At 39.6% G+C, this 17,318-nt stretch overlaps 1 protein-coding gene across 2 annotated transcripts in view; it reads left to right on the forward strand.

The window, feature by feature from the left end:
• SLIT3 (slit guidance ligand 3) overlaps nt 1–17,318 on the forward strand; it is a 422,071-nt gene that overhangs the window by 218,787 nt on the left and 185,966 nt on the right. For both annotated transcript variants that reach the window (XM_081184726.1, XM_081184725.1), the window contains exon 5: nt 2,734–2,805. In XM_081184726.1, coding sequence (XP_081040852.1) covers nt 2,734–2,805 — 72 coding nt within the window. The remainder of the gene's footprint in view (nt 1–2,733; nt 2,806–17,318) is intronic.

Consider the following 17,318-nt stretch of genomic DNA (forward strand, 5'->3'; position numbering starts at 1 on the left):
AAATATTTAAGAAACTGACAGCATGTTTCAGAAAACGGAAAGCTGTTAATATGGCCAAAGATACTTCTGTGCGTTGGGTGAATCTGATGGCAACTGACTTGCTCCTAGAAAGTCTTTAAGAGTGATTTGGAATGCTGGTATCAAAAACGAGATCAAAAACTTCAAAACATACACAACAGTGCATACTTGTAATAGTGAATGGGCAGCTACATAAATGCAGCTTGCAGCTGAAACCTCTACATTGCTGCAACAACACCTTGACAATGTCAGGTTGTCAGACTATGAGATTTATTTATGAAATCTGCACACAATCCTGGAGATTTGTAGAGGGTGCCCTGTTAGCCAGAGAATAGTACCTCAGTAGAAGATAAAGTGAATGTAAGTTACAAGCAGATTTATTTTTTTCTGAGCAAGATTAATTTCCTGCAATCTCTTGCGTTCTTGGATAGCTGTAGAAAAGACAGAGTAGAGGGATAAAAGAGACATCAATAATATAAATTATCTTTGTATGCTAGAATACTAGAAACATTGCTTTAAAGCACAAGTTTGCTACCTTTTCACTCTGCTTGCAGTAATAGAAAATGCACATTTTTCAAGGACAAATTTGATTTTCTTGTGTTCTGCTTAGGGTGAATGCTTGCTTCATTTATCTCATTTTGTTATCATTGGTAACTCTCAATTGATGTTTCTATTTTAAACCAGTTGATTTCTCTCTAAGTAGTATGTATCATACCATAGTACTGTATGTTTGTCTTTAAAAATTGACTTCTCCCACCCCACATTTCCCTTTGTAACACAGAATAAAGATCTTCCACAAAGCATTTAATATTTCAGTATTAAACACTGAAGAACAGAAGGGGAAAGAATGGAAGAGGAAGATACCTTACTAGTCACTGTTGCATAATTTTGGAAAGTGAAACATGTCTTTTAGAAAACAATATAGTATTCTGCATGGCCATTTGTGTGTCTGTCTGAGAGAACAATTTTGCTACCGAGAGGAATTGGTGTAGACTAGATGACTAGCATAAATTGAATTAGTCTGACAAAGACATTTAGGGTGGGGGTCGAATGGACCATCATCCTGATGGAAAACAGAAGAAAGCCCTGGGTGACACAGCTTGACCTAAGATGTCAGTGTGGGTTTTCTGTGTGGTGCTCTCATTCAGAGTCACAATGCTTGTTTTTCAATAAAATCAATTTGATGGAGGTTCACCTTACAATGCAGCATTTACTTTAAAGGTGGGTGGGGGGTTGCATGGGGTGCATTATAATGAATACTACCCAGTTGAGCAGTCTGGCTTTAGGATGAACAATTTGTACATCCCTTAAAAAAACGGTTTACTAAGCTCTATCCCATTTTTTATTTTTTATTTTTCTATACCACCCTTCATCTGAAGATCATAGGCCAGTGTACAATATAAAAGCACAAAATACATAACATAATAACAAACAAAACAATAATACTCTGAGTTTAAAAGGGCATAGATTGTTTAATTAGCCAGAGGCTGTCCAATTATTTTATTAAAAACAAAGGTTTCCTTTGGATGTTAATAAGAGCAATTTGCTTAATTTTGCAATGCTCTTGGGTAACTGTTTTGTTCTTTTTATGAACTACAGTTTATGTATGTATTAGGCCACAAATATTAAGTAGAGGGGAATGCTGAGATTTTATTAAAGAGGAGATTGAAAGGAGATATGATAGCCATCGTCAGATATCTAAAGGGCTGTCACATGAGGATTTTCTCCTGCTCTGGAGGCTAGGACCAGAACAAATGGATTCAAGTTACAAGAAAGGAGATTCCAACCAACATCAGAAAGAACTTTCTGACAGTAAGAGCTTTTCATTCGTGGAACATACCCCCCACAAGAAGTGGTGGGCTCTCCTTCCTTGGAGGCTTTTAAGTAGAGGTTGGTTGGCCATCTGTCTTGGATGCTTTAGTTGAGATTCCTGCATTGCAGGGGGCTGGGCTAGATGACCCTCGGGTCCCTTCCAACTCCACAATTCCATGATATTTACTTTTCTCATACTTAATACTTTTCTCTTTCTTCTTGGAACATACTGAAATTCCTAAGACTCTTAATTTGTATTTATTGAAACAGTTTTAATCACTTTGATCCCACTTTGTTCTGTACTCATTGTATCTCAAAGAGCGGTGAGACAAGGGGTTACTGAGAGATTTGTTCTGTAAGGCTACAGTACGCTCTTTTAGTAAGTCCTATGTACATATACAGTACTGAGGAACAAATCTAATTGAACTCAGTACGGCTTGCTTCAGAGTAAACATCTATAGGATTGCACTACACATTACTTTATCTGTTGTATTTGTTGTCTTTCTATGCTATCCCAGGTGTGTTCCCCCTACAGTTCACGTCCTTGATAATGTTAATCTGTAATAATAAAAAAGGCTTGTAAAGGCACAGACAAATTTGAAAAAATGCTTTTAACATCTGTGAGGGTAAATTTTGTATAATATTTAATCCAAACACATAGGAATAAGAATCTGCAGTTCCATTAGCTATGTCATCCCATAATAGCCATATACAGTATCCACAGTTCATGGAAATGTTAAAGCCTTCCCAACAATCACTTCAACACTTAACCTGCTGAAATACAGTAAATGTGCAACTATTTCTATCCATCTCTAAGTTGTCTACAGCTGTGAGCATTTCTCTATGTCATTGTGTGTTTTTTGTTTATTTGTCCCTAATAAGTGTGTATTTTCTTTTCTTTAGGGACTTAAGTGAAAACCAGATTCAAGGCATCCCAAGAAAGGCTTTTCGAGGCATTACCGATGTGAAGAATTTGTAAGTCACATCTACAATAGAACTTGGGCTGAATATGAATTATTATATGCTACTGCTCTTAGGTATTTGAGGACCAGAGGCATACATGGAAATGGTTTCCATGCCTAGAAATCACTGGTCCACTTCCATGCTCTCACATTTGCATTAAACATAAGCACACTCTTCCAAGATTCCATTGTCTTTCACAGGTCAATTGCCTGAGACAGCAGATGTTTCATCAAAGAGAGCAGGCTGATAATTTGTTTAGCTTAATATTGCATGTTTATTGTAATTGGAACATATAGTATTTTAATGAAACCTTTAGGATTTTCCACCCGAGGTACTATGATGTCTTGGGCTAGCTCATCCTGCGGCTACAGAAAAACAAAGGGCTGCAGTACTACACTCACTTACCTGGTAGTAAGTCCCATGGAACTCAATAGGACTTACTTCTGAATACAAATATATAGGATTGCACTATTAGTGGAACATCACATCACTTGATGGTATAAGTGAATAATGTAGTTGACTCATAATTCCATAAGTGCAGAAGTCCTCTGCAAATTCAGCCTAGTGAACTGTATGCTGCCCTCCTCTGTTCAGATAGTAATACCTGTAATAGTATTTTCTAAATTTGCAAAATGATTCAAATACTTTATTTTAGTAGTCTTTACAATAGCCCCATAAAAGTAGGCAAATATTACTTTCCACATTTTTCAAAAGACCATTGTTGCTGAGCTAGAATGACTTGCCTAACACCTTGCAAACAGCTAAATTGTCAACTGGAAAGTTCCATTCCAACTCTTAACTGGTTTACTATGACATATACAGGTAATTCCTGGTGTTGATTCTTTTTATTATTCCATCTCTTAAATGTTCTGTGTGCCTGATGTTAAATTACATGCTAATCTTCTCTCTGTATTTTTAGTTTTAATATATGCACAAATTTAAACTGGAGGGCATTTTTTTTATATCTATAATATGCCTTTTGTTTTTTTAAAAAAATAATTCAGAGCAGGGATTATTTGTTCTAAAATAGTGCATTTTTCAACTATACTACTTGTTGTTGTTGTTGTTGTTTAGTCGTTTAGTTGTGTCCGACTCTTCATGACCCCATGGACCAGAGCACGCCAGGCAGTCCTGTCTTCACTATACTACTTCGGTTTTATATATGTGTTGCTAAAAATAAATCTAGTGCCGGATACCAATTTGTGAAAATATTTCTTAACGTACTATAGACTGCAAATATACTTTAATAATTTTTTTAATTCCCCAGAATAAATTAGTGTATTATGATGTTGACATTCCTTGAGCATTGTAGTATTCATTATTAATAATGACAACTTATCTCTGTTAAAGTCAGTTCACGATTTAGAAACAAGACCAATGTAACTACGATTAAAGCAAACAGCAAATTGTTATAACAGCAGTAGTGAAAGCATTGTGAACAAGTTAGTATTTAACTAAAAGCATGATGGAATTAAATTTTCTTCACTATCCACTGAAAGATAGTCAGAGATGGGGTTAGGCATACCCTGCCTCAGGAGCCAATTGTACAATCTGGGTGCCACAAATGGGTGTCCTTTTTCTTTTGCCAAGTTACTGCAGCTGGGTCTCTGAAGTGCTGTAGAGTTCTCCCTCAGATATTTATGGGGGGAGATCGTTCACAGATTCCAATATACAATAAAACTGTGCTTTATGGAAACATAGGACAGATTTCTGGAATCTTTAAAAGAAGTCACATATGTCACCTCATATACGTTGCCTAGTTTTAAGCAATACTGTAGGTTAAAGAAGCCTGTTACTCCTTCTAGTGGTATTAAATCAGTTGTAGATCTTAATGAATTCAGGAAATAACCCTTTGCCTGTCACTTTAACTTTCACAGCAATTCAATAGCTAGGCCTATTACTATACTATTAAAATTATGTCACCAAGTTGAAACTTCCTATAAGAAAAATTACATCTAGCATAAGTTAATTTAATGAATGGATTAATCTCATCCTTCACCATCTGTTCAACACCTAATTATGAATACTAAAAGCACCTATTTCATAATTACATCATTAAAAACTATGATTGATTGAAATACATGCTCCTCATGTTGGTCTGAGGATGACTCCTCTGCATAAAGCAATCTTCTAAATAAGATTTTACTGCAATCTTTTACTTTTAATTTCTTCATCCACTTAGAATGTAAAGAGGTTTTCAGGCCTCTAATGTTGGTCTCAAAAGCATATTCTGGAACATAAAACAATCAAAGTAACAGTTTTACAAACTAATAATTGAATGTTTGAAGAAGCTGAGTATGTTTAGCCTCGAAAAGAGGAGAGATTATAGCCATCTTCAAATATCTTAAGGGCCGTCACATGGAAGATGGAGTAAACTTGTTTTCTCCTGCTCCGAAGGGTAGGACCTGACCCAATGGCTTCAAGTTACAAAAAAGGAGATTCCAACTAAACACCAAAAAGAACTTTCTGACAGTAAGAATTGTTCGACAGTGAAATAGACTCCCTTTGGAGGTTGTGGATTCTCCTTCCTTGGAGGTTTTTAAACCTTGGAGGTTGGATGACCATCTGTCATGGATGCTTCAACTGAGGATTCCTGCATTGCAGGAGGGTGGACTAGATGACCCTTGGGATCCCTTCAAACTCTACGATTTTTCAGCCTTTAATTGCAATGCTTGGGAATCTTGGGGCAGCAGGGAGCTATTGGGATACTCTGGTTAGTCTTTCAAGGGTGAGACATATGGTTCCCCCCCCCCACAACAGTTTTAAGGGTACTTCCTGTTACTGCAATGAAGTTTTCCCAGAAAGCAAACTGAAATTTCATAGCACTAATGAGAGCTACATGTAAGAGAGTGGCTTGTCTGGAGTCAACAGAAACAAGCTTTACATTACTTTCTATATCAATTATCTTGGCACAAGACAGTCAAGAGACTAGCACTTCTATGTCTGCACTGGGATCTGCTGAAACCTGGCATTCTAATGGGAAGTGGTAGAAACTTCCCCACATGACCCCAAAGCATGAGAAAGGCAATAGCCACAGAGAATGTTACCTAGCTTGGTGAGAACTAGAAAGGCACCTGTTTTCTGGGACAGGAGTTCTGGGACATCAACACCAGATTCTTCCCATATTGAACAAGCAACATTTATTTTGAGATAAGTACTTTTAAAAGAATCAAGGGTTGAGATTCAATAAAGCTTTTTTAAGTTTGCAGATTGTCGCAACAAGAAATTGCTTGTTGATAATTGATACACTGAAAGCACATGCTATTCCTTTCAGTGATTGTAAGAGTTCATGCCTATAATAATGGCTGAGGAAACCCAGCCAGATGGGTGGGGTATAAATAAATTATTATTATTATTATTATTATCATTATTATTATTATACAAATATGGCTAAAAAAACACAACAGTACACCTGCAAAAATATAAGAACAACATTCGACAGCAGTTTTTTTATCTTGCAGTTGTCACACACTCAACTTATGTGGAAGTGCGGCTGCTGAATACATACTTGAAGCAATAACCTTTCCCAGAACAATTCAAACTGTTTCCCATCTGTTCAGTTGCAGCCCTAAGTGGTGGGAATTACTACAAAACTGTATTGGTTCTCTTCATGGTATGTCTGAAATTGGATGGGCATATAGTGTTGAATGTGTAAAGACTTTTACAGCTCACTTGCCTGACATTAAATGAGCACTGAAACACCTCCTAGAACTAAATTTGACAGCCAAAACAAGAAATGAAGTCCATGGTGTTTTGTTTTATTTTATGCAATATCTCTTGTCTGTGTTAATGTTAGCCGTGTGGTACAAAATATTAGCTGTTATAGATATTTGCAACAGGGTCATCCAAGCTAGGGATACCACACTGGATGCTGAAGTAGCAATCATAGATAAAACTTCAAAACAACTGGAAATGAATGTGGAATGAAGCCAATTTGGTTGTGTCAAACCAAAATATAGAAATAAAACTCTCCTGTAGATGTGATGGAATTAAGGTCAAGAGGTCATGGCTGTGTGACACCTGGCAGAGGCTAACTTGGAAGAAATGAATGACGCAGATGATACTTCATAAGTGTGTTCTTCACATTTTAGTAGACAATGTTGTAACAGGATTAACTGTCCACTTCAGTGCCGTTAAGCAGTTGGCAGAAATATCTGATTTCTTGTAGAAATATCTTGCCATATCTGAAAGTGATGTGGAGAGAAAAGCTTTATCTTTATCATAGCAATATCCTGCTGACCTTGGTGGTGATAATTTTGGAAAAGAAATGCAACATTCACCCTCAGTACATAAAGCTAATTTTGTAAATGTACAGTTAAAGCCATTAGATCTGTTGAAATTGTTAACCGAGTACAGACTTGCTTATCCGTTTCCAAATGTTACACAAAAGGTCAGTAAAGCTCTTTTTAAAAAATAAGTAGTAAGTTTATCTACCTTTTTTATACTAATATTAATGTCTTCTGATGATCTGATCTGCATTGCAATATAAAAGGATGTTCCAATGTGAATTCTTTCTCCTTCTGTATTGTAGCATAAACAAAGAGGTTCAAATCAAATGTTCTTTCTTATCTCTGATCCTCTTTTAATTTATTGATATTTATTTATATTTATCATGGAGGAAGTATGAGAGCATAAGGCCTTTAAATGCCAGAAATCAACAGAACGCTCCACTCAACCCCTCTCTTGTCTTCCATATCCCTTTTGATTTTATAGGCTGCACCTCATGGCATAAACCTATAGTGGGTAGAAACGGAATGACTAATTGAGAATGGAAGGGGCACAAAAGAAACTTTGTACCCCCTGATAATTCCTCTCAGAGACCCTGTCTATACCTACCAGTGGGAGACACTTCAAGCTGGGACATTCAGTTGTCTCTCACCTGATACTTGACTTTAAAACACTTTTCTTACAAGAATCTTTTGTAAACTGCTTTAAGCCTTCTGCTGCTTGTTTCCAGCATTATGGCGCCCTCTTCCTCGCTCACTCTCCAAATCTTATCCCCATTTGATTCCTGTTCACAATTTCTGGAATTGTGAAACATCTAGTCAGAAGAAGCACAAAGGATGATGATACTGTGGTTTTAAACAATGCATCTGCAAGGCCAAGATTCATACCTCAGTGAACCCAGAACAGTGATAATCTGTACACTGAGACTACCTTTTCTGATGCTGCCTTGCTGCTGCTGCATCTGAAAATCTTTGTTGGAAATGAAACATCCCCGTTATCAGCATGTGCAGTAGAAATTTCAGGAATTTGATCATAAACTTCTTGGATGCCGTAATACTCCTAACAAGAAAGCTTTTTAAAAAGGGCAATCTTCACTCAAGCGGCCAGGAAGCTATGTTCTTCCCTTGACAGAGTAACCTTGTCAGTGGTTTGCAGCAGCAGCCTATGGGGCAGGAAACCTTGGATAAGCCACTGGAGATAGTATAAAACTACTCACATAAAGAGAGGCTACAGAGAGTTGAGCAGTTATAGATAGATTATAAAAAGCATGACAGTTGTAACCATGGGCTCAGACTCCACCTCTTCAGGCAGTGAAGCCAGAGAGAGGAAATTGCCCAGCCACAGATGTACATACTGAATCAGAGGCACTGGTTCTAGTGGAGCCTGTTGTGTCAATACCTCTCCAGTCCAAGGAAGTTGTATTGTCTTTGGCCTCCAACTCAGAAGCCATGGTGAAACTACAGCCCTTGTCCACTGATACTTCAGATTCAACAGGCTGGGTCCTTTTAAATGAAGAGGCATACTGAGAAAGAGCTGTAGTTCATATTGAAGGTTCACTCTGAAAATGCTGAAATGGCATTTGAGCTGTGATTTTATAGAGTCTCCAGCCTGAACCCTGCTCAGAGCTTCAAGGGTACCATTGGAACTTCACCTTAGAACTGCTGAAGCTGTCACTCCAAACTGTGACACCTGGTTCTGGCTATCCAGCAGGAGACATAAAAATGCACCCAACCTTGAGCTGGAATTACAGATAAGTCTACAGCATCTTAGGCACTCCCAGACATACTTATGGTTGTTGGCTTCTTCTGCCTTACTCCTTCTGAGCACACTCCTTGACCTCTTTGGGTTGCTTCAACACAATGGATCATTTTATATTACTTTACTTTCTTTATGATATGTCTCCATGATTTTGTCCTCATTTGGTTCTCTCCCTAGTCCCTACCAATCCAGGCATCCATTCTATTATTATTATTATTATTATTATTATTATTATTATTATTATTATTATTATTATTAATATGGTGCTTTATCTTTGTCACCCTGGTCATCCCTCACCTTGACCACTACAATATTCTCCTCTCTGCTCTTCCTTTATGTCACCTCAGCTCCCTTGCTTCCATCCAGCATTCTGCTGCCAGGATCATTCAGCACCCTCATCAGTGTGACCACATGTTCCTCAATTCAGCAGAAAGGTCACCATTGCCTTTCTCTGTTTATTTCCCTGCTATTTTATCCCACTACATCCCTGCCCATGACCATCATTCATCCACTTCTATTACCCTCAGCCTTCTCCTGCTCCCTCAAATGACTCCACCCCTTTCTTCCCCTTATACTTGGATATACTTTTTAAAACACTTGTGTGATGTCACTTCTTCCAAATATCTTCTACTTTTCTGTAAAGCCTTTGCTGCAACCCTTTAGTTCCCATGCCTCACTGTAATAAAGTATCTGTGCGTACAACTGCAGTAAAAGCATATTGTTTACATTTACACACCACTATTTTCTTCATCTTTTTCTTTTGTTTCCAGGAAGCTGCATATTATAAGGTTGCAGATAGACTAAGAGCAAAGGGTAGGCGGAGGAAAATGAAGGGGAGCAAGGAGATGATCAAGCCTGTCTATGCACAGGAGTGGAATCAAGACAAGGCATTAGTAGAGTTTGGACCAAGAGCAACTCTGCTTTGCAGCACTTACAGAGCGTCATGACCTTGGTTCAAATTCAGTCACTGCTTCATGGATCTGACACTGATTTGGCTTCATCTGTTAACAAAGGCAGTATAGCTGCTTCATGAAGATCCAGCCTGATTCAGACATGACCCATAACTACAGTTTGGCTCATATTGGCTCCAGATTTTGTGACCTTTGCCCTTTCTGCATATGAGCTCTTATCGGAAGAAATGCATGGGAAATTAATTGACACATGGATTGCGCCCTGCCCATTGTATATGTACCGTATTTTTCGCCCTATAGGACGCACTTTTTCCCCTCCAAAAATGAAGGGGAAATGTGTGTGCGTCCTATGGGGCGAATGCAGGCTTTCCCGGGCTTCCTGCAGCTCTGCGCCACCCTCCGGATCCCGGCGCAAAGCCGCGCGGGGCTCCGGAAGGTGGCGCAGAGCTGCCTGCGCTCCAGGGCTTCCTGCAGCTCTGCGCCACCCTCCGGATCCCGGTGCGGAGCCGCGCGGAGCTACCTGTGCTCCAGGGCTTCCTGCAGCTCTGTGCCACCTTCCGGATCCCAGTGCGAAGCCGCGCGGGGCTCCGGAGGGTGGCGCGGAGCTGCCTGCGCTCCAGGGCTTCTTGCAGCTCCGCGCCACCCTCCGGATCCCGGCGCGAAGCCACGCGGGGCTCCGGAGGGTAGCGCAGAGCTGCCTGCATTCCGAAGCCTGGTGCGCGCTGAAGAGCGCCCCCGGGCTTCGCGCACCTCTCCGCAAGCCTGGGGAGACCGGCGCGGCTCCCTAGGCTTGCAGATAGAGCTTTTTGATTAGAGCTTTTTGTGCTCAGGACTGATACTCAGCTTTCCTTTGTGTCCTAAGTGCAACTGTATTGACCTCAGTTTTATACTTGGAGAATGGGAAGAGGAGGTTTTGTAAGGTCATTGGCTATTGTTGAGTTGTTGTCATCAGTTATGTTAACCTGCTCAACTATGACCTTGAATGGAACATTCTTTACCTTCCTTGTTTGATGCTGGAGTCAAATGTTTATAATGGAATGGTGCCTGAAAAATGTCACTTTAGCTCAGAGGAATAGTTTCCACAACTAAGTATAATTCATATGACTAAATGTTGCATGACTGTGTTTAATGTTTCATTCAGTTACACCAAAACTGGGCAGCAAAAGAAGTCAAAGGTTGAATAGTAAGGATAGATAAATACAAGAGGTTAAAGCTGACCTTTAGCAAAATTTACTGCCATTGATATTAAACAAAATCTCCTTGTCAGGCACTTGATTGGAACATTTAACTAAATTAATTTGGTCTGTGCCGTATGTTGTGTAGCTGTGTAGCTTTACTAAATAGATGGCAGTGCGATTCAAAAATCATGTAAAATCCAACATTCTCAATTTTTTATCCCTTTGACTCAAAAATGTACACTTAGAGGTGATCCTTGACTAATTTATGCTGACTTCATGCCAACTTCGGATATATTTGTTGAAGATTTCCTGTAGCATATATTTGGGGCTGTCAAGGAGGCTTTTATCCTAGGAAAAAAATTGTGCTGGTTTTAATTACAATTTTAAATAGCTCTATAACCATTGTGAACTCTGGGTTTACATCATTTTTATGATAGCCTCATAGTTCCTGGTTTATTGATTTTGTCATTTGTTTCATTACATTTAATGCAAACCTTTTGTACTGAGTTACTCTGTTCTCTGGGGATTGTTGGGAGGGGGGAGGGTCAACATGTAGTGTTCGCCAAAACAGCAGAACGCATATAATTTAACCATGGACTGAACCAATCGTGAAAGGCTATTAATACTGTTCAGCAAGATGCTGCAGAATTATGCCAGTGTGACTCCTTCACTTAAACTCAGTGGGAGAGCAGGATTTTCAGGCAATATTTGTGTCTGCTCAGCACCCCCTTTTTCAACAAAGTGGAAATGATTCTAGGAATATAGCTCTGTGACATAATTGATAAAGGTGGGGCAAAATGGTTGGGAAATTGTTTTCTACATATGCATATAAACAATGAACTCATGCAGTCTACCGATGCCGGCTATAGAATATTTCTTAGACTTAGAATTGATCTGTATATAGAGTAGAAGTATAAGGGACAGTATGCGGGGAGAGGTCTAGCCTAGAACTGTTTCTCTGACACATTAGCTTTCTAAATGCAAGGCCAGTTGGCAATTAGTAAAGCTAGATGACATTAAACAACAACAACAGCCTCTTGTGGCATCCTCAAAGCTAACAAATTTATTATAGTGTAAAACAGAACAACAGATTAAGTTACAGTTTTATTTTGGGAGATGTTGGATTTGTACATTTATGTGTTCCTGTTGTACTCATTTTGTATATATGCAGACTATATAAGAAAAAGTAAAGCGGGTGGTCTGTATCTCAAATGTCTGACTATCCGTTAGCGGAAATTAAAACAAAAATGAAAAAACCCTCAAGCAATAATTTTTAGGAGGGATGGAGGGGATGAAAAAAATAGGAAGCTTAACTGCTCAGGTTTTATGTCTGTGTTTTAAACATTTAAAAACCTATGCTTCCTGCAATGGCAGAGGTGGGGTATAGCAAAGCTCAGCGGTAGCTCACATGCTTTGCATGCAAAAGGCCCCAGATTTAATTCCTGGCATCTCAAGGTAGGGCTGTAAGAAGCGATCTTTGTTTGGAGAGCTGCTGCCAGTCAGTGGAGGCAGTACTGTGTGTGAGGTGGACCAATGGTTGGATTCACTACAAGACATACTGGATACTTGACATCCTGATGAGGCAGGGATGCATAATCAAACTTCCCAATGTCTTTTTATTTCCCTAAAAGCTGCTGTGGGAGGGAAGTAGTTTGGGTTGTGGTTAGAGCACTATGAAAGGTTGGCTTTATCCCTTTCACTAGCCCTAATTCCTGAATGGAAAATCCTGTCCTCTCTATTGCTGCTGTTAGATGTAGAATGCCACCATGTTCCCTCCCTCTGTAGTTAATAGCAGCAGCTTCCAGGGAAATGTAGAAACATGAAGGAATCTGAAATTAGGGTTAAAGTCAGTAGTGGGTGGGGTGCTGCTGCTCACCTGCCCCCCCCCCAGCCATTCATGTTGCTGCTACTTACCAGGAGGTGAAGAGCAAGATGGCAGTGAATTTAATGTGGTGTGAATCCCCCAGTGGAGCCATTTTGGTGCTGTCGCTGCTGCTTATCAGGATGGGACAGGGTGATGGCAAGGCCAAGCTGACAAGCAGAATGGTAGGAGCATCTGACTGACTCTGCCAGCGCACATGTGCACCTCCGTCCTCACCACTGCTCTGCCCCATTCCCATCCAAATGAGCTTCAGTGACGACAGTGTCAGGAGGACTGCTCTGCCGCTCTGTCCCACTGGATGCGCTGCTACTTCAGGTATAGAATTGCACAGTACAGAATTGTACAGTATAGAATTGCAGCCTTGGGAATCCTTTTTCCCCCTCCTGCAAAATGGAAATGCCCAAAAGTGTTTATTGAATGTGAATTGATAATCATTTGAAACATGTATCAGTTTGGAGCTGAAAACTGAGTAGAGAACCTTAAGTCCTATATCCACCCCACCCACCCCGTTACACTCTGCTAGGTACAAGACTGTTAGGTTTTCTTCCAATAGTTAGAGGAGGTGCAGTTCATTATTATTTATTTGGAAGCTTTGAGAGGTTTCCGAATTGATGGATAGTAAACATCAATTCACATCAGAAGCTTTGATTTCTAAAGTACATTGAGATTTTTAAAGTGGATGTAAAGTGCTTTTAAGAGTATTCTAAGTAGAATTCCACTGGCTTTGATCTAAATTTGGTCATACTTTAAGTAAATCCTTTGAAATTTATGATATTTCAGTTAGTAATGGCTAATTTAAGTGTCATTGATTTCACTAGGTCTGTTGAAAGTGAAACTGTTGATCCAGCCCAATCCACATTATGAAAATCCCAATCCGTTTTTTTATGAAAGGTTCTGTTACTTAATGTATGGCAGGGATAGGAAAACTGTGGCATTCTATATGTTGTTGGACTACAGCGCCCCTTCTCTCTGACCATTAGCCAAGCTGTTTGTGGCTGATGAGCATTGGAATCCAACCACAGCTGGAGAGCTATAGGTTCCCATCCCTGAATATGAAATAGGAAAATCAAAGTTTACAAACAGTCTTTCTTCAGTGTCACATTATAATCCATATGCAATATCCTCCTTTGGAAAAGGGTGCAAGAGTTTATTTTTGAAATGTAGAAAAGTGTCTTGAATGTGTCTGTCAACTTTAATTCGTTTGTCTCAATCTTCAAGGATGTTCTGACACTAAATTGTGCATTTCATGTTTCCTGCATCCCTTGAAAATGAATTGAGGTTCATATTTGAAATGAAGAAAGCTATCCTGAAAGTCTACACCAGCAATCATTTCAGTGTTATCCAGTAGACATACTGCACTATATTCAAGCCAAGAGGGATAATGCAGTAATTTTCTTCAACTTTAAGACTGTGGGATGCAATTTTCAGAATAAAATTCTATGCTTCATGTTTTAACCAATGTTTGACCTACACACACATGTTCTCACTTTGAAAATATTATGATGGAGTTTAGCTGGGGTTTTAAGTTGAAATTTTGCCTTGAATGTGTTTACCAAACTTCATCCTGTTGTCTCAGTGCTCCAAGAGTGTAACTGCATTACAAACAAATGGGGAGGAATTCAACATCACACTAAGGCTGTCAGGGCAAGCATTTCAGTTCGCCGAATGGAACAATCCCTCTTCTCCTTACCCTGTGCACTGTTCTGGCCTCCCGAGCCAATTTCAATAGAGTCAGGGAAGCACTGTTATACAAGCAGAAACCAGTGCAGAGGGCTTCTGCTAATGGGAATCATTAGTTGAATCCCACTGTTGGAATTCAAGCAGGCTAACCCAGGTTAACTCAAAAGACTTGGTCTTCATTTGGTCAATAGGATCATTTTTTAAATATTGTTTTCTTAGTTACTGAAACAAATCAGAAGTTGAGTTCTCAAGAGGAATGCTTCTTTTAGGAGCCAGTGTATAACTGTGGCAGCATTTATCTAGTGGGAGCAAATCCAAATTATTACTGGTAAATCTGCCTATACAAGCGATAAAATCAGATCAGACTGTCCTGTAGTTTAATTAATGGCTTCAAAAGTCAATTCTCCTCTTCCCAAGCAGCCATCTTCCTCCAATTTAAATTATTATTTTTAGAAGTCAAGATCCAATATCTGATGCAAAGTTGAACATTTACAGTTTTGGTTCTGAGAGGATTATTTAATGATTTTTTAGAGTAGAAAACTCCACACAGCATATGAAAAGGAATTTCAGTTTGAACAATGTTAAACTAACTCCCCTTTTCAAGTGGTTTGGATCTTAACCTAGATAATGTAATATTGTCATTATATACAGCACCATTGAAGTACATGGTGCTTTGCAGTTCCTTAAGCAAAAATCTGTAAGCTCTTGATGCGCTTAGAATTTGAGAGTTGAGAAAACAACAAATGGTAGAAGAGTGAGACATAGTATGAGATGTAGAAGTTGCAGGATTTGCTATCAAAGGCTGAAACGTGGTTGGGACACTTAACATCTCTTTGAGAAAGGCCCTAATGACTGCTTCCCCTCCCTTCTCATATTTACTCTTCCCCACTGGGCAGTGGAGAACAACAGATGGTTATCAGTCAAGAGTAACTAGGGAAACCAATAAAACCTTCAGCAATTGCTATGGAGATGGTCTTTTATGTGTTTGGTATGCAGTGTTCATTACATCAGCAATTGAGCAAAATGAAACAAGGATGTTGTAAAAATCCTGAAACTGAAAAGTGGGGAAGGGAATGAGGGAGATTTAAGATTTTAATATGATCATTAAATTCGGATCTGTATTTTTCATAATATTTACTTCCAATATCAAGCCATACAAATTAAAATAAATGTGAGTGTGCACATACATACACATATGTGTGCATGCAGGCATTCTTGCAAAGTTGGTAAGAGCCTGTTAGATCTTTGCAGTAGCCTGCAGCTAAGGCATAGTTCTGGTAAATGTAGGTGAGTGTCAAGTGATCCTTCCCAAACTAGGAAGGAGGTGGAAACTTTTGTGATACCTACAGTACTCATTTTATAACATTTATTTAATTAATACAATTTGTATTTGGCATTTATCAATTTCTTAGAATGCTTAGTGCATTTAACATATATTTTATTGTTGTAATCATTACAAAAAACCCTCTTTAAGATAGGTTGGTTGTATTATTACCATGTTATAGTTGTGGGGAAAGTGTCAGAGAAAGCTGCCTGCCTAAAGCCATCTAGTGACTACATGGCAGAATCAAAATTCAAATTCTTATTTCTTTAGTACTATGGTTCATAGTAATCTGCCTTATACTGAGTCAGATGATTGGTTCATCTAGCTCAGTATTATTTACACTCACAGTATTGTTTTCACTCAGCGGGGGTCTCCCCCAACCAGGCCACACACTGAAACGGGGATATTTTATTTACAAAGCATGTGCTCTACCTCTAAGCCAAAGCTCTCCCCTTGAATTTTGTTTAAATTTTGTTTAAATTGCAGGGAAGTAATTAACTTTCATTTTAATAATGTGTAGAATATGCAGTCTGTAAATATGTAATTGCTGCAATTTAAAATTTCTTCACCTTCAGCAATTGAGATCCTTAGCAAGAAAAGCATTTGAAATAAAGTTCAGCACCTAAGAAAGTCTAATTCCATATGATAACTTCAGAAGAAAGAAATTGTGGGTGTTTTGTTTCCATTAACCAGTTTTTGAAAGCGGGAAGAGTCCCATTTAACTGGGGGCCTTAGTCAGATATGACCAGTCTTTGGCCTTCATCTCTCAAAAACAAACACAAAATGTTTTACAATGTAGTTCAAAAAATAAAATTAGCATCACATAAAATTATATACTTAGATTTGATAATCATATATTTATCATTCTAAAAAGCTGTGAATGTTAAAAACTTTCTTGCATATTAGGAATTCTGACTAAACTGATAGAGAACAAGTACCGTATTTTTCCGTGTATAGCAATATTTTTTCCTTAGAAATACCGTATTTTTCGCCCTATAGGACGCACCGGCCCATAGGACGCACCTAGTTTTCAGGGAGGGAAATCAATGAAAAAAATATGATTCCCCCCCCCCGCAGCTCTGGGAGCAGCGGACAGGCTGCACACAGCCTGTGCGCTACTCCAAGACCTTCTCCCTGCTTTTGCGGGAGGTGGCGGAATTCCCCCACCTCCCACAAAAGCCCACAGGAGCCCCACTTGACTCCTGCGGGCTTTTCGACCAGGAGGGAGAAGGGACTGAAAGGGCCAGTCAGTCCCTTCTCCCTCCTTGGGGAAAAGCCCCCAAGAGCGGCGCGCTCTTTAAAGGGTGCGCGGCTCCTGCGGGCTTTTCTAGGAGGCGGGCTGCTTTCCCCACCGCCAGCCTCGAAGCCGGGTTGGAGAGTAGCGGCAAGGCGTCCCACGCCTTCCCGCTGCCCCCCATCCTCTGGGGCTGGCAATGGGGGAAGCGCTGCTTTCCCCCACCGCCAGCCTCAAAGAGCAGACTCTCCTGGCTTCAGCGGAAGCAACGCGAAGCCTCCGGAGCGCAGGCTTCAGAGGCTTCGCGTTGCTATCGCTGAAGCCAAGGAGT

The sequence above is a fragment of the Podarcis bocagei genome (assembly GCF_964188305.1).
Source record: "Podarcis bocagei genome assembly, chromosome: 2".
Taxonomy (NCBI): Eukaryota; Metazoa; Chordata; class Lepidosauria; order Squamata; family Lacertidae; genus Podarcis; species Podarcis bocagei.